General features: G+C 40.5%; 1 protein-coding gene across 2 annotated transcripts in view; it reads left to right on the top strand.

Moving 5' to 3' along the window:
• Nucleotides 1-6,549: 6,549 nt before the first annotated feature.
• LOC121959920 (synaptic vesicle glycoprotein 2C-like) overlaps nt 6,550-23,794 on the top strand; it is a 64,766-nt gene continuing 47,521 nt past the window's right edge. The window contains exons 1-3 of one of the 2 annotated variants that reach the window (XM_088071104.1): nt 6,550-6,897; nt 7,679-8,017; nt 21,064-21,971. In XM_088071104.1, the coding sequence (XP_087927230.1) occupies nt 21,368-21,971 (604 nt within the window). In that variant the 5' untranslated portion in view covers nt 6,550-6,897; nt 7,679-8,017; nt 21,064-21,367. Of the gene's footprint in view, nt 6,898-7,593; nt 8,018-21,063; nt 21,972-23,794 lie in introns of those variants that run through there. The other variant, XM_042509467.2, reaches the window with a different exon arrangement.

Genomic DNA, 23,794 nt, shown 5'->3' on the forward strand with positions numbered 1-23,794 from the left:
GAAAGTTCAAAAACCTGCAAGGCGTTAGTGATTCAGAGAAAATGTTTGGAGAATGTAATGCAGTTTTTTATTAATTGTACCTATTACACCCTGCTCTTTTACAGTGCCTACATGTCAACATGTTTCTATAATGTCTACCATGTGTTCTTTTTGTGTTTATACTATATCATTCTGGGATGAAGAGTATTTTTCTGTATCACATGATTTCCCAATTGTGGTCAAATCTTTAATTTTTGTCCACATGGTTCACATGAATGTTTACCTGAAGACGTTGATGGTTAAAATATTGCATAATGAATTTTTTTTGGAGTGTGTGATATTCAGTTTGCAAAGTGCTTCTCTTCATACTTTTTTCTTGCACCTGAGGTTGGATGAGAACACTATAAACCCTTCTGCCTTTCTAGTGTTCCTCCAAATAAAGTGTTTCTGCACATCATTATTTATGACACATGAGGTCCAGCTGAAGTCTAATAATACTTGTAAACAACTATTTCTTCACCACCAACAGAGATGATAAATAAAGTCGCACGGCTCATGGAGGAGCAGCATGACTCAGCATGATAAACTGTTAGGATTTTTCACAGACTTTATATAAATATAGACAAAGCGTCTCCACTTACCCCCTTTACATAGTTATTAAGTTTCCACCCATACATCAGTCCAGCCAATCATGAGCACTATTGAGTGTGAGCACACTGATTGACATGCGCAGCTGTCAGTCATGACGTCAAATCCCCCTTTTTTTAACATCAAATTACTAGTTAGAACCAAACTTATCAGAAAAATTAACACTTAAACAAACATCAGCATGATAACTACCTAAAACAACCAGATCTGAGTCTTGAGTCCTGTCTTTGCATTAACATGGAGGGGGTGTGGTTTATGCACTGTACTGCAGTCAGCATCTATCTTTATTAACAGTCTTGGGGAAATTCCAAACCGTTCTCATTCCGAACTTGTCAAATACAGCTGCTTTGACTATTGACTATTGGTATTGGCGTACGATCCAGACACCAAAAGCCACCATTTGCATCTGACTGATATGCCCTTGGACGGCATCAGTTGAGAACTCAGCCAGTGACGTTATTATTATACACCACCGGACAGCACCTGCTGCGTCAACTTGATACACGAACGGGCGGTGTCACATGATAATCCAGCCAGGTGGGAACCTTTCGCATGCACATGATATGCCACAGAACAACATCAGATTGAAATGATAACTGTAACAATGTATAAGGAGTGTGAAGGCGCCTGTAGGGCAGGTGAGAGGAGCAGTGGATGGTCCAACAACTACACGATACCATGTGCCTCGTTCTCGTAATCCTTACCATTCTTGCCATCATATGCATTTGTTGACATTGGTGACCATGTGCTTTTGTTACCTATACATGCAGCGCAATCCCAGCATGTGTTTGTGTTGACATCAAGGTAGCAATCCAGGAACGTCAACATTAAATGCAAAAAGGATACTCAAAGAGTAACGTGTACATGGAATTCTGCAAAGTGGCAACATGGGATGTTTTGGATATCCCCGGTTGTGTCTTTGTGGGACTGACTCAAGATGAAATCACTAAAACTATCGGAATGACCTGTTAGTCCACGTGGCTTCAGGTTTACAAAGTCTTGGTTTATCTCTTAACGCTGGTCAGACAAGAACCACGAGGCAAGTGTGGATCGTTTATGTCTTTGTCCCGGACAGGAGAACCAAACTACAGATGTGAGATGAGCAAATAAAACTTACTGAACTTGTTTGATTGAAGCTGTTACTGATTGAGTGCTGTTACTGCTGCTTGTCATGGGTCAGTTTTCTGTTGGGCCACTCAGCAGCAGGAGATCCCTTCACCTGTAACAGGATCCTCAGGTCACCCTGCTGATGATAACAGAAAATTGCAGCAGGTCAACTGAGCTGCAGACCAGTCGGCTCTCTACCAGGCTTAACTACTATTTATACAACAACCATTCTGAATCAATCTGCAAGAACCCACTGTGAGAACACTTTCATATTCTCAGGCGTTTATACATCTTAAAAGACACAAATAAATAAATATATATGAATATATTTACGATGGAATATACAGATATATTGACATTTTTGTTTGGGACGATTGCTGCCAGCACCAGTTTTAGTCAACTGCTGATTCTGAATATTCTTACCCGCCATCTTTCACCAAGCAAGAACCAGCTTAATTGGCTTGACTCATCGTAAAACACCCTCCACTCAAACTTGATAGAAACAAAATAAACTTACCAAACCCATTTTGGTTAAGCTACATTATGCAGAATTTTCCCAAAAAGGCAATGTACATACTCATACGGAAGTAATCCATTTTCAGTCACTAGATACCATCATATCATCAGAAACCCTTCTCTCTGCCTTTATTTTCCTATTTCTTCTGAATTTGCTATGTTCGTAGCATTCTTGGGCACAGTGCAGAGGTAAGGTGGGGACTTCATAAAACTGGCTGTTCTCACAAACTTTTCTTTTTTTTTCCTACAAAAAGTAATGCACCCAAATTTGTATACATCCCGTATATTCCCACCATTAAATTCCGGCAAAATTGGCAAAAACCATGCCTGCATTGAACTAATGTAACAATGTAACTAACACTTTACCCTGTGCACTCCCACTTATAAATGCATACTCACTGTACAAAGTTGCTAATACCATTGATCATTTAAATGACATGAGTAGGGTAACATTAAGCTCTCAAACTAATGAGTGTGACACACTTTACGGTCCACCTGATGTGTGTTACCACTGTGTCACCACAGCAACTAACAAAAATCACCATTTTCTTTTGTCCTCGTTAAATAAACACAGCAAACAGATCAACATCCTTTCTATCTATTCTGTTTCTATGATAAAACTTCACTGACTGCATCTGTAGAAAGACATTTACTATTCAGGTTTTCCTAGTCACTTCAATACATTCAGAGTTGTCGTAGAGCAGAATCTAGTGGACATTAGAGGAACTGTTAACAAGCATACTTGACACTCAGCCGGGGATGAGTCTTTAGCCTGACCAGAGGGAAAATAAAATGTATTCTGTGATATGTGTGTAGTTGCATTTATTTCTCAATTCCATCCTACCTCTTATTTATCCACTGTATGTGTCTCATTATTTTACCATCATTCTCTTCCCCTCTGTATTTTCCATCTTCCTAAGTCAGATTTAGATTCATTCTTTATTGTCCTCTTTGAGAAATTTGAAATTTGTCTTCACAGTCTGTACACATTCACAACAATTGCAGACATTACAAAGAAACACAAGACATTACAAAGAAACACAAGGGAAGGAACAGTCTTTTTTTCCCTTTTTTTCTTTTTCTCTATGTTTCACCTTTCGTCCACTCTTGTTCCTCTGTAACCTCCTTATAGTCTGACCATATCTCTTCTCTGTCCCTTCTCTCCCAATTCCCTCACATATCTTTCCATCTATAATTTTTTCTCAAACTTCACCTGTCTCTTTACTCCTCTCCATATATCTCATGCTCCTCCACACTCACAGGCATGTTTCAAGCTCTCAGAGTAACCTGATATAAATCGGAATCAGATTCCGTTCTAATTAAGTAACCTAAACAGAGAGCAGAGTGGAATATGAACTGCTGCAGTCTGCTCATCCGTCAACACTGAACCAGCTGGATTAACACACAAACCAAACTTAATCCTTCATGTACGAATACACTCAATGTTATTTGCTTGTTTATATACTTATACCTGTAAAGAGCTTTGAATTGCCAAGTGTCTGAAGTTTGCTCTATAAATAAAATTTCCTTGCCTATCCGAACTGTTCTCAACCTCATGACCACAATATCCTCTGTCTCTGAAAAGGTTACACACACCAATAGCTGGGTTTCCATTAACCCTCAAATTGTGAAAATTGAAATTTAAAATATAAAATATACCTAATGGAAACACATCAATTAAAAAAAAAACTTCTATTTATTGCAAAAAAAGTTTTTACGCTCACATGAAGTGGTATTTTAGTCAATTCAACGAAGCCATATTTCGCAAAATTGCAATGAAAACACTTTTTTGGCTTTTCTAGGTCACATGATGCTATGGCCATGTGCTTGTCAGTAGTGGCTCCCTCATGATGCAGCAGGAGCTACACGAGGTGTTACTGCATTGCATAATTCTTAAAAGTTCAGCAGATCATCCAAAAGTTTTGAATCCACAATTCCTCTGTGAAATCAAAAATCCCTCGAATATAGCCGCTCCCATGTGTAAGGGGCTTGCCTATACATTATCGCAGTGGCTAGTGTAGTGGCTGCAATAGAAATAAACTCACTAATGTAAGGGGGTGGCCGTGGCTCAGAAGTAGAGTGGGTGTTGTTCATTCAGGCAACATGTCGAAGTATCTTTTGGCAAGATACTGAGCCCCAAATTGCTCCCGATGCTGCCATCAGAGTGTAAGTGCGTGTGAATGGTTACTGAATAGCAGGTGGCACCATGTACAGTAGCCTCAGCCACCAGTGTGTGAATGTGTGTGTGAATGGGTGAATTATATAAAGGTGCAGTCAATTTAACATCATGCTTCTTGGAATGTTAGCGCCAGAGGAGAAGTTGCATAACATCACTCTGTCAGTCGTGTTTTATCAACACGTTTTTTGCAAATCTATTTGCATATTGAAACACTTTCCCCATGTATCATTCATGACTATGCAGGGGGATTGGCTTTGTGTACCAACGGCAGACATCCACAAACTTTCAGTCTTTTTCAAGGAAGGTTATTGGATCATATTCCAGACACATCAAGGAGGCTTCAGAGGGCAAGCTTCATGTGAGTATGCCTTGGTTGAAGCACCCCAAGGTGCCAGCAGATGATGATGGCCACCCACGCACTGGGCCATCTCAGTGTTGCTATGAGTGATGTTTTCCACCGGGGCAACAGCAAAGATGAAAGGGATATTCTTAGAAAGATAGAGCGTATGCCTGAGCTTGCTGGTGGCGTCAACAGCCAGTGTGTGGGGCAACTGTTTCAGGGATGAGGCAAAATAATTACTTATTGAACATGACAGTGCCCTCAATCCACATACCTGTGCAAAGAAATATACTACACCACAACAATGTGGCAAGGAACAACAAACCTAAGGAATGATACAGCAAGAGTTTCCAGCAGATGCAATGTATTGGAATTGAAAAGCTATGGAAGGATAATGTTGGGTATGCTGTTCCATTGTGTTATTTTTTCCATATTATATTTTTTTCTTTTTTTCTCCAGTTAATATAGATAAAATAATTTAACATTAATTCAACAGCTTCTCCCCCACAAGCTGTGATGTCCACGGTGTCATCTAACCACAGTGGAGACAGCGAGGAGTGAAATGCATTATTAAACATGCATTAATCAAATTGATGATGAAGCTTTTGAGTAATTATAATTATTAGATTATTAGTATTATTACTATTACACTTGGTACATTGAACCCAGATTCTGTAATTTCAGTCTCTGTGCGTCCATCTGTTGACCAGAGCTGGAATGTAACTAAGTACATTTACTCAAGTACTGTACTTAAATACAAGGAACTTTAATGTTATATTTTAATCTCATGCCACTTTCCATTTCTACTCAACTACACTTCAGAGGGAAGTATTGTACTTTAGTATTGTAATACTTGAATTACATGAATTAAGATTTTTGTGCATTGACCAAAAATGAAAAGTGCGACTAAAACGATTAGTTAATCAAAGTTGACAGAAATGTCCACAATATGCAATATGCATGAGAGCTACATTAACAATATCATCATTTCTTGACCCCACATCTTGACAATTCACATGAAGGAGAAACCTACACAGGAACAAAAATGTTCTTGTACAGCTGGGTAAGTCAATATATAATTTAATTTTAAGCTAACATTGAGTTTGTTTTCATTATTTACGTTTTAGCCCATTACTAGCTAAATTAAATTATCCCTTTATCTCTATCCAGGGATAATTATCCTTATAGGAACAAACAAAGGTGTTTTTATTGATCTGTGATGGATTCAGCTGTTCATGTGGTCTTCCACACTGTTTTATACATATCCAACATCTCTCTTCTGGGGTCTTTGGCTTTGGGAAGGCGAAAAATTCGACACTCCCCCCCTAAATTTTTTGGTTATCAGCTGTCACCCTTGTAAGTCCCGTAAACACACCGCTTCGGCATATTGGCTTCTGCTGAAAGCTTGACAGGCCTCCCACACAGTTAAGTGGACAGTGGCCATTCTAGGAAGAAGCTTCATGAAAGGTCGATTCAAGCGTCCTGATGATCTAGCACATTACATTTCATTGGCTCAGCTTGTCTCACCAAGTCCTGGTTGTTAACTTTCTGTCACTATTCCCTTTCATTTCTACTCTTGTGCTTCGTGTTTTATTTATGTTGTCTTGTTTCAGGTGTCCTTACTTCCTGCCCTCCTGTGTTTCCCGCCTGTGTGATTACCTGCCCCGCCCTAATGTGCTGCATCTGTGTCTGGTTGTCTCCCCTCCCCTAGAGAATGTGTTCTCCTCCTCTCTTTACCAGCTTGTCCCGTCCTTTGTGTTAGTGGTCCAGAAGTTCCTCATGTTTTTCCTAGTGAACCTTCACAGTTGTGACCAGATTGAATTTTGACCTTTTGCCCAGTGGATTTTTGTACTTTTGCCAGAGTGGACTGATTTTCCCTGTGTCAACCTTAGCCCATTAAAAGACTGTTAAGCTGATTTCCCCTGACTCAAACCTGTAGGCATTTCTTGGATCTATTGCCACGTTCTATTGTACTTGGAACTCAGGGAAAGGACGACTTCTGGCTCTGAAGAGTGCACTGGAGCAGCCATTCAAGTTGGAATTCCAAATGGGAGACTTTGGCACGATCCATGTTGACTGAGTCGCTTGTATTGATGTCACAGCAATATGGCAGGGCACACAGTTAATGGTAAGCAGAATTACCTGTTCGTCAGTGTTTACTTGTATGTAGTGTTTGTGTTGTAAAACCTATAACAACTTGAGGCTTCTCCATTTCATTTCAGTTTATTTGTGTTTGATAGAAATCTTTGCGAGCATGTAGTAGCCTACAAGCCTACTCCTCCCCTCTCTATTAACTAGCTACATCAGTGAATTTACATGTAGCCAACTGTAAGATACACATACACTTACAACATATGCCGTTTCTCGTCACTGATGGTGCTTTGGTAGCTCATGAAGGTCCCCAGTAGATGCTCCTCAGATGATTTTCCTGCTGGCATCCATGTTATCCCGAACAGATGCACTGGAACACATTTAGATGGGAAGTCAGAATAACCAACACCTAGAATTAGCAACTAATGACTTGCAATTGAACGCAGCATTGCCTCTGTGTTTGCATTTAAATACTTTGCAGGATGTTGTTTGAGGTCTTTTGCAATCATATAATTTGGTTTTTAATTGTGATTATCAAATTAAATTGATAGCAGATTATTTGCTTCCAATAAATTGGACCTTGGCTGTGTAGGACCTAAAATCTTTATTTTATTGCGATTATTACATTAAGTTGATAACACAATTTGCTCCCACTGAGCTGGACCCTGCAGCCTGCTGGAGTTGCTCCTCCAGTGGTTTTTAAGTTAACGCTGCAGATCCAGCAACAGTCCGTCATCCCTCGGTAAACTTCTTCCCAGGAGCCACATCTCATCTTCCACTCCTCTTTGTTCTCCTCCTCCTCCTCCTCTCAAACTCAGCAGTGTGTGATGCTGCCAGCCCTCCTGCATCACGGAGCCTCCGCCACATGCCGCTCTGCTGTGTTACACCGGGAAATACTCACTGTTGTTCGTAGGATACAGGCCTACAATCGATTCCAGTCTGCTTCCTCCCTCCCTGCCTCCTCCCTCCATCGCACTCACGCTTCCCACCTCCCCTCAGCCTCTCAGCATCTCTCGTCTCCCTCGGACTGCAGCAGAGAAACCGCTGCATCGGAGAAGAAACAAGAAATCTGGTTGCGATGCTTTCTATCTCTGCTGCTGTGTAGAGGGGGGCAGACCGGGGAAGGGGAGACTCGTCGTAACATGCATCTGCTCCTTGTGAGTATTTCTTTTCTTTTTTAAAAGATGTGCCAAACTGTAACTTCATCTCCCTGCGCACTCCTCGGTGGGGGAACACGGCGATCGTATCTTTATCCGCCTTTTTTTTTGCATCATTTAATATGCAAAATGGAAAGACAGGATGCATCTGATTATTAAAAAATACATGTTTTCGGCAATAAAATTTGCTTATAATAAAGCGCACGATTGACAGAAAAGTTGGGCAACTTTTTGAGAGTTTTTCAGCATAAACATAATTAAAAATATCAACCCATAGGCTACATGTTAATTTGATCAAAATATTTACACTACATAATAGCATAATTATTTTTAATTATTTGTTATAAAGGAAAGTTTTTTTTTAAATATGAAACGCAGCCAAAAAGAACCTTGCGCACAATGTATTCACTGATGTAATGACTTGGCAGATCTAAGGTGTGTGATGATGATGATGATGATGATGATGGTGGTGGTGGTGGTAGTGTGTTGCACTCCTAACGCGCTGGATGGTGGTGAAAAAAGATGAGTTGGTACACACGCACGGCGGAGGCAACCCCCGAGCTTTCCCTGTCCGCCGAGCGCGCACATGCAGGCAGAGGGAATCTGCAGTGAGCTGCGCAGAGGAAGAGAGAGAGACAGAGAGAGAGATCCATCCATTAGTCAGTGCTCGATGCAGTGTGAGGACAGTCGTCTAACTGTACAGCGTACTGTGCCGCTGCCTCGCAGGGCCACGATTGATTTCTAGGCAGCAGGACAGCCCCGAAATCTAATTATGGGACGCGACTTGCGTCAAAAGACTCCGCCGTGATTGATGCTTCTTCCTGTACGTGCTCTGTGGGCTGCGCTCAGCCGTGGAGGAGCTGCCGTGTCGAGTAGCAGTGGAAACAAAGAGGAGGAAAGTGACAAATGAGTTTTGCATAAAGCTGTCCCACGAAGCTGAATGGGAAGTTTGATTGGATCAAACATGCAGGAATAGAACCAGGTGTTTTTTTCCCTCTCTGACCGCAGAAAGGTTCAATAGATATTTGTCAAACACCCAAGTCAGTAAATGAGTGTTTGCCTTTGGCCCGTTTGTTCAGCAGATGACAATGCAGGCAGCCTTTTATTCTGTTTAACCATTTATTATTGATTGTTATCTCGGCTCCATCTGAGAACAAAAGAAGGTTTGGCTTGTCTGCACAGCATGTGATGATGAGGATGCAATATGTCAGCCAATCAAAAAAAAGAGGAGAGAAAGGGAACATCATCAAGCCATTTAAATGTGCAGCAGCATCTTGGAAATCCCTACTCTGTATGTTGCACTTCATGACTCCCCAACTGTCGATTAAGTAGGATTCAGGTTTCCGTTAATACATATCAGCCAAAGTGAGGATGTTCGTTCAGAAAATGAGTTCTGAGTTTAGTTGAAATTTTCTAAATCTAACTGGTGCATTGTTTTGTTTTTCTTTTTGACGATTAAACACAAACCATAAAGCATTCAGCCCTGCACTAATTAGATAAAAATGTGCCTTACTTTTTGTCTGAACACACCGAAAGGGGCGCTGCTACCGGGGCTATCTGTGTCCCCTGTTTACAGTCTTTATGCTATGCTAAGCTACCCAGCTGCAGACTGTAGCTTCATATTTACAGTACAGACATGAAAAAGAATAATTCTCTCATATCACTGTGGGGAAGAAAGCAAATAAGCGTGTTTCTCAAAATGTTGAGCTATCCCTTTAGTTCTGGGAAAAAAATGCTTATTTATAATGGAGGTTCAATTGAGGATAAACTAATAATGGCAACATTTCCATCTCACTAAAAACAAACGCACATGCACACACACACACACATGCACACAAACTTTCCATCAAATCACAGTTTGGGCATCCACACAGGGACCCCCACAGCAGCTGGCCAAACTCCAGCAGTTGGTAAACCCTCAGCCATCATTCTATACAAGCAATCAGGCAGCTGTGTGTGTGTGTGTGTGTGTGTGTGTGTGTTGTGTGTGTATGTACGTGCATCAGGAGGAGAACCCAAATTAAGTGTTGTGTTGCTTGATAGTTCCCTCTGCAGCCGTGCATTTGTGAATGTATGTGAATTGATGCGTTTCTGTTCTGGGTCTGTGCTGAGCGGATCTCTGAGCTCGGAGGCATGATGCTGCTGTATAATGCAGTGTGTGTTCATTACTTTAATCTAAACCCCCACTCCACTGCTCCCCTGGCAGCCATGCTGCTTCAGTGGCCTCCCGAGGCTCCGTGTTTAAAGTGCATCTTCATCAGCATGTTTCTCCTTTTTTTGGTGGGGAAGCGATGCAATACATCTTTAATGCCTCAAAGTTCTTTTTGGGATGTTTGGAGTCTGATCGAGGGTTTCATCAAATTAATTATAAGCTGAGTTTTCTGACAAATTCTCCAGACCTGCAGTCAGTTGTAAAAAGATGTCACTCTCTGTCACTTGTTCTCCAGCAGTGAATTTAGCCCTTCAAGCTTTGCTCTTGAGCTCACAGATGTCTGCAGTCAACTCAGGATAAAAAATGCAATCTTTCCGCAGATTGTTTGACGTTTTCCAACACTCTTAACATTGATAAGCTTTACTTTTCCTAAATTGTACGTGCTGTATATCACATCCACTGCTCCATTTTGCCGCAGTGGACACATGGGTCTCAGATTGGGATTGTTTCAGGTGGTAAAATCTACAAAGTCTATGCTGAATGCTTAAAAAATTGCATTCTATTAGAACTTTTTAAGAAAGCTATAGCTGGTAGTCTGTGCAGCAGCTCTCACTTAAGCCTCCTGCAGACTGAGATTTTTGCAAATTTTCTCAGATTTGCAGTGCTGCTACACTCTGCAACATCAGCCCAGTAAACTTTGGAACAACATCAAGTTTGATGTATAGAGACTGTACGATGACATCACCTGCTGAATTGCAGGCTATGGCATATGTCTATCGACGTCAGTACACAAGAACAAAATGTCGTCAGCATGCGTCATCAGCTGTAGTTTTAAGAGTAAAATGTAATTTTGAAAAAACAAATCAAGCTCTCACTAAAGTGGCATTTGTGTGTCAGAAAAAGTTTGAAGAAGAGGGGGAGAATGTGTACACGGTCACATGAATGCAGCTTAAGTAGCATAAAGCTACATTCATTTAAAATGACTATTAGGCAAAGTTGAACTATAGTGTTATCATGATGTGTTCAAATGTAATCTGTTAAAATGTAGTTTTTGGTGAAAAAACTTGAACAGCTGCTTGAAATAGAAATGTGTTAATGTTTGCACAGAAAGATGAAGAAGATATTAGAGTGGGGGTTCTGATATTTAGAGTAAAAATGCTTTTGAGGCAGTTTTTTTTTACCCTTTGAAACCTGGAACAGCAGCATTCTTGCTGCTTTCAAATGCCTTTCAGAAACATTTAAACCTTTGAAACTTTTGCAGATTGATTTGATTGCTTTTGAAACTGTGGCTAAAAAGGCACTGAGCAACTTGATAAGAGCTTTCCCACAAACGCCAAGAAGTTAATATATATATATATATATATATATATATATATATATGTATAATCATCAACCATTTAATCTATATGTTCATATTCTGCTTTTTGTTCGTTTTTTGTTTTGTTACCTTTTTTACCTTTTTCTTGTCTTTTTGTTCCAAATTTCGGGATATTTTTGTTCCAAATTTCGGGATATTTTCTTGTGACGTGTAACTTTTTGAAAGAAATTCAGCCAATATGCTAAGGTTTCAAAGGGTTAAAGATGGTTTCCACAAATTTGTAGGGTTGAATTTGTGCTGATAGTGTAAGATAGTCTATTCTATTCAGGTTTTTTTTATATAATAAAGATTGAAAGAAAAGTGTATTTATGAAAACCACAAATTCAGGTTGAACACTAAAGATATTGTGCCAGCAGCCATAAAGCTGATCACTTCCAGGATAAACCCCTTATTGCATATTAAGCTGAATCATTGCAGAGGAATCCAACGTTAATTTCCCTCAAATCCCAAACCTCACTCGCGGAGCATCTGCTGAGCTTTGCGTGTAGTTTTATTCACACGATGTGTATTAGCAACTGCCCACTGCAGCCATCTGTGGGCACTGCAGAACGCCTGTGGGGCTCCACTCGCATTTACATATTGTGGATCAGTATGTGGCATACAGATACAGATTCATATCTGTGTCACATACATGTTGAATATTGCTGTTCCCCACCTCAAAACCACAGTAAAAAGAAAGTTTAAATTCCTTCCTCCACAGAACATTTCCTCCTGCACAGTGTCTTCCCACAGTATGCACCTACAGAGTGTATGCGTGTGTGCATGCATGTGTCTACTGTATGAGTGTGTTTCCGTGAGTGATTAATGAACGTAGCTGGATGGCGTCAGCGGGCCATGACAGCACGACTGTGAGGAAATCATTTCTCCTCTCTCCGTGGACTGCTGATTCAGAGCTTGCAGGAATTTTTTTTTGCTGATTGCTAAAATCACATCATAAGGGTGCTGTTATAATAACCCCAATCACAGCATCACAGCAGCAGGCGAGGGGGAGTTACCATCCAAAAGGAAATAAAAGCAGCCATAAATGATATTGGCTTTCCTGATTATTGGGGGATGAAAGGCCAAGATTGTGGGTTGGTAGTTCATGTTCCACCATATATATCTCTTACATCAGCGCTATGCTTTGTGTGAAAACGCTATAGAGTAGAGATACTCAGCTTGCTTTGCTCAGGGGCCACTTTTGCAAAATGGCAAGTCATAGTATCCCCATACATGGCTATAGGATTTTAGGACATTTCTAGGATTTTAGGACGTTTCTCTGATTGTCAAACATATTAGGACGTTTAGGAAGTTTCTAGGATTTTAGGACTTTATCGGAATTTCTTGAGGACATTTCTCTGATTTCAGGACATTTATGGTATTTTAGGACATTTTTCTGATTTCAGGACATTTCTAGTATTTTAGGACATTTCTCAGATTTTAGGACATTCCTGGGATTTTAGCACATTTCTAGGATTTTGGGACGTTTCTCTGATTCTAGAAAATTTCTAGCATTTTGGGACATTTCTGGATTTTAGGACATTTTTAGGATTTTTGAACATTAGAGGCTTAGCGAGGACCTGTTGGGGTGTGTGGGGGGTCCTTTACTGGCACTATTTTATAAACAGGATGCTGTTTTATGCACCCTGGCACTATAAATCTACAAAAATAACAAGATAAAGTTTGGGAGGCCACCCGGCACCCTATCAGGGCCAGATTTGGGCCCACAGGCCGTAAGTTGAGTATCACCGCCGTAGGCTATAGGTTTCTTCAAAGATAGACCGGACATTTGGACTTCAAAGAATTATCTCTGTAGCTCAAAGTGCGCGGACAGACTTTTAAATGTCAGCATTAATGACCATTTGCATACGGAGGAGAACGGTTAGCTTATCATGAATAATGAAATGTCAACAGAAGAGGGATAGTTTTCATATTCTGCACTCCCATCAAGATGATGACTTTGAAATTCTTGGTGCACTCGGATGAGAGAGACGAGAGGATAGAGAGAGAGAGAGAGAGAGAGAGAGCGTGAAAGAGAGAAAGAGGTGAAGAGAGATTGAAAGTCACAGAAGGGAAACCACAGATCAGCATGGACGAGGTGAATTGAGACCAGGGATTATACACAGACCCGGCTGCCTGTTATGCACCATTATTCATTTCCCCTCTATTATAAGAAGTTCTCTCCGTGTTGCAGTGCAGCGAGTTGATTGGCTATTTTCTTCTCGGCCGTTTGGTGCAGAAACTCTCAGAGCATATCATGAGGTTTATCACAGAGTTTCGACCTTTAGTCTCAGACGTCAAGCGCTCAGCTGGAGGAGCTGCATCGCTGGAAATGAGTTCAGGGAAGTTTGCAAAGAGGATGGTGCTTAGGTGGAAACCATGTCTATTTGTGACATGTTCTTTTATTTTAGAGACTATTTTCAACTTTGTATAAAGTACATTTCAACAATGTTAAACCATATAGTGCAACAAGTTTTTATATCTAAATGACAAAATATGTGTGGCTTCCAAAATTATCCATATCACCCATCTGGCATTTTTCATGATTATGTTTTTCTTTAAAGGGACAGTTCACCCCAAAGTCAAAATACATATTTTCCCTCTTAACCATGGTGTTGTTTATCAGTGTAGATAGTTTTGGTGTTACTTGCCGAGTGTTGGAGATATCGGCCATAGAAATGTCTGCATTCTCTACAGTATAATGTAACTAGATGGCGTTTAGCTTGTGGTGCTGAAAGTGAAAAACTCATCAGCAATGTCTCTTTCCAGAAATAATGACCCAGTTACTCAAGATAATCCACAGACCTTGTTGTGAGCATCTCATTGTAGGAACAGCTTTCTTTCTACTGAATAACAGCTGGCAAACGTATCAATATGCAGAAGGAAGCGCATAGAGGCCCATAGAGAACTAGCACTAGACACTTCTGTCAGCAAAGTGGCTAACTCCCAGTTCAGCACTCCCCTAACCAGCGCAAATGATTAAATCCTGTAATTATTTCCAAACTTTAGAAATATTTTAGTACCGAATCTCCATATCTTGATTAAATGAGTCATTTCACGGAGGTTGCAATGCTCAACAAAATGTATCCACTGATTTACCAATGCCAGATGAAGGAAGAAAATGTGTTAGTTGCTAAGTGGTTACCAAGATTCGACCTGCTTTCTGGAGTAGTAAACTAGGTTTCATTACATATAGGATTCTACTGACTTGACTGATTGTTTTCAGGTTATTAGTCAGACTCTGTGAGATTCCATGGAAACGGGGATCACACTCCCAAATATTGTTTCAATTTTGAGAGCTAATTGCCCCCAAAAATGAATACATTTTGATTAGTCTCTGTTGAGTCCACTGGCCAACTTGTGTCCATGCTTTCTAGAAATCGTGAGGTATTCCAAACTAAATAAATGCACCAGATATGAACACAGAAATGCTCAGCTTGTTGCAATTAAGATATCTGCTAAAAATATTCAGATTTAATCACTACATTTGCAAACTTTACCTTTATTTTTAAGCTACAAGCTCGATGTCACAGCACAGCTGATGGAGAATGCCAAATATTTCCAATAACTCCAGAGCAAATTAAAGACAAATATCTAAATGAATTAAAAACAAAAAGATAGAGGTATCATCATTTCCAAAATTCACACGTTATCTAACGGAATGTCACACTTCAATTCATATTTGTTGGTGTTTAGACTTTCAGAAACAATGTTTTAACTGCAGTCCAATGACTTAGCCTATATTTCCCATCATAACTGGAATGAGTAGTTTTTAGTTTGCAGTGAAGTTTGCTGTTTTATGTTCATACATGCAAATGTCAGTTTTTGTCAGTATTTATAATATGTCTGTTCAGAACATGGTGGTTTATGCTGCTTTTTGTCATCTTTGTGTTAGTTTATAGTTTACAGCATTAGAGAGGAGGCTGCTAATTTTCATAATTTGAGCTCTAATTCCCTGATGCTGTGAAGATCTTTTTGGCATTGTGTTAGCAATACATTTTGATACTGCCCTGAAATGCTCCTTGTCACCCAACTGATGAACATTTACAAAATGTTTTTGCAAATGCAGTGCAAGAAGTGGCAGATTAGATTTTTATGAAGGTGTGCGGTCATGCAGATTTGAGCACATTCTAAATGTCTTGTTGACAAATCGGATCGCTTGATCGGAACTACTTGTTGTATAGAGCTTGTTTAACGACTCACTTTTGCCTTCATTCGTCACCTAAACTAATGGAAGCAATGATGCAGTATATATCCTGACAGCAGGTCAGGAGGTCTATTTATTTATTGTCTTGAAGCCGTAGGATGGGGAGAGTTTTCTCGTTGGTCTTTTTTTATTTAGACACATCCATGGCCTGGGGAAGTTGGTGTCTCATCATCTGGCCGTGCACAAAGTTAGTTAGAACCCATTTCCTACTTCATTTCATTGCTGCATTGCACCAAAATCTCTTGGGCTGCTTTACGTTGCTGTGCAGCCTCGGCGTTTATGTTCGAATGACAGCTCCCGACTGATGTTTTATCTAATCCCGCAGAGCAAAGGTGAGCAGAAACACCATACATCAACCTGCCATGCTCTATTTGGGCACTTAACCCCGTCTCAACACCTCAGTGTATGCTTCACACTCCAGGGACTGCAGATACAAATACAGTAGCATGTTCAGCCTAATGTAAAAAGAATGATTTATTCCTATTTCCTGATGGACATAAACATATCACAGGATTAAATGGTCCTATTGCATCAACTTACTACTACTAACATTGAGACACTTTGAAACTGAGTGCAAGAAAACTTGTGTTTTAAGGCTTGTTGTAAAGATATTTTCTTTTTTAGCTCAGTGAAACATCTGAGCACATCAACCATCTGTATATGAAGTATTTCACAGATATCCTTTGTTTCAGGTTGTCTGGTATTTATGTAGTGTTTTTTAACAGCAGGTGCCACTGACTGCTGATCTTCTTAAGGTCAATAGCTCTGATAATTAGATACAATAAAACACATTATAATGTAGACATTGCTTTTTTTGGCCAGATACCAATCAGGGTCCTTTAATAATAGGCATGTCAGGTACTAAATATGATAGGATACTATATTTATCTGACACATTGACGATAGGCAGGTTTCCGTTACAGATATGTGCAAAACTTAAGTGATATTTAAGAATTGTCGATAAAACACAATTGCAAGATGACTGCATTTCCATCGAGTGATGTTATGCGATTTTTCCTCTGGTGTTAACAGTCTCATTCTTGTGAACGTGATATCTCAATAACACATTCAACACTTCAAATTTGGCACAAATATAGATATAAGGTTGAACTAATTAGATATTGGTGGTCAAAGGTCAGGGTCACAGTGACCTTACAATTGTCTTATTCTTGTCAAAGTGATATTTCAAAAAAAACCCAAAACCTCAATTTATTTACATTTTACCTAAACATTCACTTGGAATCAATGATGAGCACCAACAACACCAAGAATTTGGTGTTCAAAGGTCAAGGTCGCTGTTACCTGGCATCTGTCTCATTTTTGCGAACGCAATATCTGAAGATGGCCTTGAGAAAGTTTCCCCAAATTGTCCACTTTAACTCAAGAATGAAGTGATAAGAATCTGGTGGTTGAAGGTCAAAGGCCAAGGTCAGGGTGACTTACAACATGGTTTTGGCCGTAACTCAAAAACCCTCAAAAACCTCCTTGAAAATGTGCTAACTGTATAGATCACCTGTGTGTTAAGCGTACATGTTTTCACAGACATGGATGTAAAATGTAGAAGCAACTTGAAATTGAGTGACACAAACTTCATGGTGGTTGTTTCTAGCTTATTTTTGCCTATCTGCATGAATGATATTGGATATAAAATTAGCTAAAATATCTTAATGCCAGACATTAATAAAAGAAAATGCAGAGAATATTAGATCAGTGTTTTGCTGTCAAATACCAAGCCATGAAAATGCTACTTCACATGACTTTTGCATGTGCAGTGCGTGTGTATCTTTTCTGTGTGTACTGTGTAATTGCCTTGTCAGTAACAGTGTTGCTGAGGGGCTTTGGAGTGTAAAGAGAGGGCCCAAAGCTTGCTCGTGTTTCCCCTGCTTCAGGTCTGGTGACCGCCGGCCGCAGTGTGGCAGACAGACGGCTCCGGCGTGATGTGTTGACAGGTCTTTGGAGAGGCCATGCCACTGTCACAGCAGAGAGAGCCCTAAGGGGAGTCCGTCATACAGGCTGACATGTACTCCACGCACAGAAACACAGAAATGAATCAGCTCTGGCAGAAAATACGCTCACAAAAGCCAATTTTCCAAGAAAGTAATAACTCTGAATGTGTCACTGAAATGAGTAAATGATGTCGGGTATTAATGATATTCATTCACTTAAACTTAATTCAGTTTTATTTGACTTGACACAAATGTGCGCTTAATCTACAAAAACTATTGTGTTAGTCACTGATGTATGTGAGACCCTTTGCACATGTGAGCCATCGTTTGAACCACTGATAATACTGATTACAGCAGCTTTAGCACACAGACATAAGAGTGTTGGCAACTTTCTGATACAGGCATCTTTCCCAAAATGTCAAAAACAATGTATAAAACTTCAGCCAATAAAACAACTCATATAGAGGTATAATACTAAAAAGTTTGAGATGAGTAATGCATAACATAAAATGGAAAACAGATGAGGGAGGTACTTTTTGGAGTTTGCTGGTGGTGAGTTTGTGGTGAAACTTATTTAGAATGTGGTCTAATTGTCAGATTGTTCCTGAGCATGTGGATATAAAGGTCATTATGATATTGTGAGCTTCTGCTTCCACAATTTGTTTTACAACAAATGTTCTGGTGGTTGGTTGAGAGAGGACCTGCAGATGCACTGATGCATCTTATCACCTTTCGCAATTCTGCAACCCTGACCCCGATAACGTCCTCAGAGACCATAAAGTCCAAAAGAGGAAGTTTAGGGGTCACCATACATGTTTTCTGTCTGCTGCTGCATTTTTGCTGAAGGGTGCTGCACAGTGTATGTGTATGCATGACTATGCATGGACATGTGCTTTCACAGGAGCTACAGAAGGACTGTTCAGACAACATGCACATCTGGAGTTTCAGTAGTTCTTTCTTGATTTTGAATGGTGTCGTACATCTAGCAGCATAATGCTGAAATAACCTTAACCTAACACATTGTACATCTTTTTGTTAATGTTATTTTCAAAGTGTGAATTACCAGTGACACGCCAACAGAAATTAGCATTGAAATCACAGTAGTATTATCTTAAATTTGATCCATTTCACTTCACATGCTTAACAAAAAACGTGTGCTTCTATTTAAAAGCATACATTTTATATGCTCTATAAAAATGACCTTGTCAAATGCATCTGCTCTGTCATCTGCTCTGAGATAATGTGGTTATAATACACCGGCGGATGGCCGCATGGCACCAGACATGTCTAAATGCTACGCGCACAGCGGTGTCACTTGAGAATATGGCCGGATGGAACCAGTTGTGTCCGTAATGTGGAAGGATGGTGTCTGGTTGTAACGCTGTCTGTCACAAGGTAATGTAGGCAGCGTGAGTGTACTTATAGGGCAGGTGGGAGAAATGGTGGCTGGGTTGCTCAAACAACTGACTTTAGTGCAGGAGTCTGCTGTTCACTTCCTGTGTGGATGTGAGGGTTTTTTTTTTCTACTCTGTACGATAACCTAACCTTTCATGACTTTGTTGCCTAATCTTAACCAGTGACAGTCACTGCATCATCCAACCATGGACATTTGTTGACATCACAATAACGGCATCCTTGAGCATGAACAGCTGATGCGTAGGGATACCTAAAATGTCATAAATAGACATGGAAGGTCACTGACAGAGCAGCACCATGTGACGAGGCTTAGAGGTTTTTCGTCCACAATGATTAGACCAGGTAGCTTCATGTCATCAGCAAATGGGGAAAAAGAATACATCAGTATGAATCACCACAGGACTCCAGTTCACAGTTTGTATATGAGTGGCATGGTCCTGGAAATACTCCAGAAACACTTCACTGACACAAGTTGTAATTAAATGGAGTTCTTCTAGTTTGCGAGCTTGGCTGACGGCAAACAGAGTTATCACCATTACAGTACATTGTTTGTAATCAATCACATCGATTTGGACTTATTTTCTATGTAACTGGATCATTGGTTGGCTTGTTTAAAGCAGCTTTAATTTCTCTGTATAATTCAAAACAAGACTAGGCACACATAGTTCAGCCAAATTGCGGAGAGAGACATTAATATTCCATCCCCAAATGAAACTAGATCTACTTTTCAAAAAAATATCTTCCAAAAGAAACACATGCATTTTGTTTACGTTATAAAATGTAGAAGTTTCCCTAAAAAGAGTACATAGACTAAATAAAAAGTAAGTAAAGAGAACAATCTTCTTATTCTTATTCTTGCTTCCAGTTTAAAGTGAAGGTGAGGTCAGGACTTTATAAAAAGGTAGCGACTAAGTGCTGGACCGTAATCAGTGTGCATACAAGAGAAAGTTATGAAAATTGTGGATACAACACCAAAGAAATGTGAAAATCTGGAGTTGGTTTTCACTTTGGCAATACTTCTTACAAGCTGAAACCAGCTATTCCTGCATTACATACCTTAAAATCAATATTTCATCGATGTAGAGAAGGTCATGTCACAAAACTGTGCTGTCTCTGACAAATTGTGGTTCATAATTGATCAGCACTGATTAGTCTTACTGCTTGATCTGAGTTGGGTCTGAGGAGAACATTACGCCGTTTGGCTTTGCCATTCTATATAAAAAGTACAATTGCAGAATGGGGGGACAGAGTTGTCTCACCTTAAGCCGCAAGTGGAGGTGGTACCAGTGCCGGAACAGTGTATGAACAGGATAGCTGGCAGGATCATGGAGAGTGACATTTTGTGTTATGTTCGTGAGCCACTGTGGAAGATTTAAAAAGCAGTTATATTCGTGGCTAAGTCAAAGAAGAACAGCATGTTTGCAAAGTGGGAAAACAATGAGGTCCGGATGTTACTTCCCCTTTGAGCAGAGGATGATATAAGCTGCTACATATGCCATGAAGCTCATCATTTTCTGTTTGTTTCAATGTTGGATGTGCTTATTTTAAACTCTTTTTGGAAACTATAGCTTACTTACCTTACGTCTTTATATTAATGCAGCAAATTGGGGCAAAGATATGGTGGTTTACTTTTTGTCAGATGAGATGCAAACAGTTGCAGTTTCATAATATTCAGAGTTCTTTTTAATCCATTAATTAAAATATCAGATATTTTTTCAGTCTGAAAATACAAAATGACTTTGCAAAGTTTGTTCTCAGTGTATCATTCTCTTTCGTCAGTCCCCACTTAGTAAAGCGGTTCCGATTCATTAGAGGACTGCAGTTTGTATCAGCTTCAGTTTTGCTGTCTCAGTGTCCAAATGTTCTTTTGAAGTTCTTTTCAGTGTGCCAAGAAATGTTACAGTCAAGTCTTTGTGACAGACAGCTTTTAATCAAGCTAAACTTGCTTTTCTCTCTCTGTCCCCACAGGCTGCTAGTCTCTTCTGCTGAGCGCTGACAGGACTGAGGGTCTTTCCAGTCTCAGAGCAACTGTCTCCATTTCAGCACCGTCTGCCTGGTCCCATCCAATGGAATTAGACATCATTACTTAATCATTAGTGTCCTGGCAGCTGAGTGGCTTTCAGCACTAATAAACTGCCTTAAGTCTGTCTGGGAATAGAAGACCGGGAAAAAAGAAAAAGTAGCCACCTTATATTCGTAGCGCCCGGTGGAATAAAAGCTCAATAGATTTCAATTAAAAGACTTTTAGTGCCACAGATCTCCTTGTGCCAAGATGGATGAAACACATAACAACAGGACTTCCTTGGCAAAAGGTGCCAAGGACATCGCTAAAGAAGCCAAGAGGCAAGCTGCCAAAAATTTCAACAAAGTTGCTGATCGTGCCTCTGATGAATACTCTGCTCACCGCAGCTACAACCGCTTCCAGAACGAGGACGAAGATGACAACTACAACACTTACAGTCAGCAAGACGGTCACTACGCCGACAACGCAGCCAACGACGAGGACGGGGCCTCCAGTGATGCTACAGAGGGCCACGACGATGAAGACGAGATCTATGAGGGGGAGTACCAAGGTGTGCCGGCCCACAATGATGGGAAGCTGCGGGACGGCCAGGTGGCTCTGGGGCAGGCGGTTTCTGACAGCTTAAAGAGCCGCAAGGAGCTGGAGAATGAGAGACAGGCAGATGAGGAGGAGCTGGCCCAGCAGTACGAGCTCATCATGCAGGAGTGTGGCCACGGGAGGTTCCAGTGGCAGCTGTTCTTTGTGCTTGGGTTGGCGCTCATGTCAGACGGCGTGGAGGTGTTCGTGGTGGGGTTTGTCCTGCCCAGTGCCGAGACAGACATGTGTGTCCCCAACTCCGGTGCTGGATGGCTTGGTAAGGATTTGTATTACACTAGATGAAGTTTTTTAGCATCCAAACTTTATGGTTTTTATATCTTAACAAAGATTAATTCCAAACATTGCCCTGCTGGCATTGAGCCCTGTACCAGCAGAAAGGGAATCACACGCAGAGGTGCCTAAAGAGCGTCTAACGCTGGAGATACACTACATGACTTTAGAAAGGATATTTTATAGAATGCAAAATCATGAAAACTCCATCCTTGTCTACCAGTCAACACAAATTGCGTTCAGATGGTGTGGCATGTTGGCTTTCAAAATCTGTAAGTGTAGGAGGGGCAACGACTCAAAATCGGCAGGTGTATGAGGAGAACAGACTCCTTTCGACATGAGTCAAAGCGTATCAAATATGTTTGATTTTTCCGAACAATTTTTCTGAACCCTTTCATGTAGTGTACACTGTCGTTATCCCTGGGTTACACCTGGCATTAGCCAGAGTTGATTAGGTTAAGATCCAGTATGTCACTTTACCAGAGGGTACTTTATTGACTGACCTCAAGCTTCCTCTAGAGTCTGTAGAGTCCATACTTGCCCTATCCCTCCACGACTTCACCCAAATGCATTTTCTCTGTTTCTTTACTTTCTTTACTTTGGTCGACCCCTACTTTCGGCGTCACGCTCGTACACTGAAAGCACTGACAGAGCGGCGCTATTTAACGAGTTTGGAGTGAGAACGGGCTGAGGAAACAGTAGTGCCTGTGTTCAGTGATGGAAAAAGGAAGCAGCACTTCACTTAATAACGAACATTCTGAGTCTGGATGTGAGCTGTCTGAGATTCAGACTAATCGGCAATAACAGTGCGACAGTCACACAGTCAACATCCTGGCTGTCTCATTGATGAGTGAAGGTGAGAAATCCTGACTTTCAGGTACATTGAGCCATCTGGAAATGATCTGCTTACAGAAACCATCTGCAAGTCAACATTGCATAGAAATGGCTGATGTTATTAGATGGAAGTAAAATACATGGAGTCACAGATTGGTAGGAATGTGTGGGTGTTGAAGAAATTAGTTTTACCTGCGAGAAACCCTCTAATGATGTGTGTTGTTTATAACATGCAGGGCTGTGCATGATGGTGGGTGACACATGCAACTGTAATCTAATTGCTTTAGGAGCTCACCAGTGGGTTGTCATGGCACCAGGTATTTGGATTCATGAGTGGGAGGTGTGTTGTGCTACTGTACATGAATCTCTCCCACACTCGTGAAAAGTTGTGTGTTTGTGTGCCACTAATGTGTCTCTATGTCTGTGTTTGGTTGTGCAACTTGGCTTCATTATTTGTGCCACCAATAGCAAAAAATATTTGCATAGCACCGGCACATTTCTCCTCCGTGCTTAGTTTGAAATTAAAGCAGCCGTCACTTATCATTCCCATTCAAAGATTAAAGATTTATTTGTCTTTTTACAGTATAATTGTTTGCTTTTATTACCCAAAGAGAATTCCGACTTTGTTTGTTTTTTCGGGGGAGTAGGAGGGATTTTTTGGGGTTTTTTTTATTCACCCAGATTTCACCCGTATTCTGACTCATCTCTCAGTGGGAGCCAGGAGGCAGAGAATAGAGAGAATGAGTCATTTTACCAACTCGCTCATACACCGCATAAATAAAGGATGTGTGTATCTGCTCACTTGTGGATGCACTTAGAGGAATAAATGTAACAGAGTAGAAGTGATTGGTGTTTTTCTCCGTGAAGGTCGGCGCCTCTTTAAACGGTCAGTGAGAGCTCTTCAGTGGACATCTGGCTGGGAAAAGACTGGCGAGAGAAATAACAAAGTAAAGAAAGTGATACAGAGATCATCCA

Source organism: Plectropomus leopardus, chromosome 20 (assembly GCF_026936395.1).
Source record: "Plectropomus leopardus strain MGB_pleo_1.0 chromosome 20, ASM2693639v1, whole genome shotgun sequence".
Classification (NCBI taxonomy): Eukaryota; Metazoa; Chordata; class Actinopteri; order Perciformes; family Serranidae; genus Plectropomus; species Plectropomus leopardus.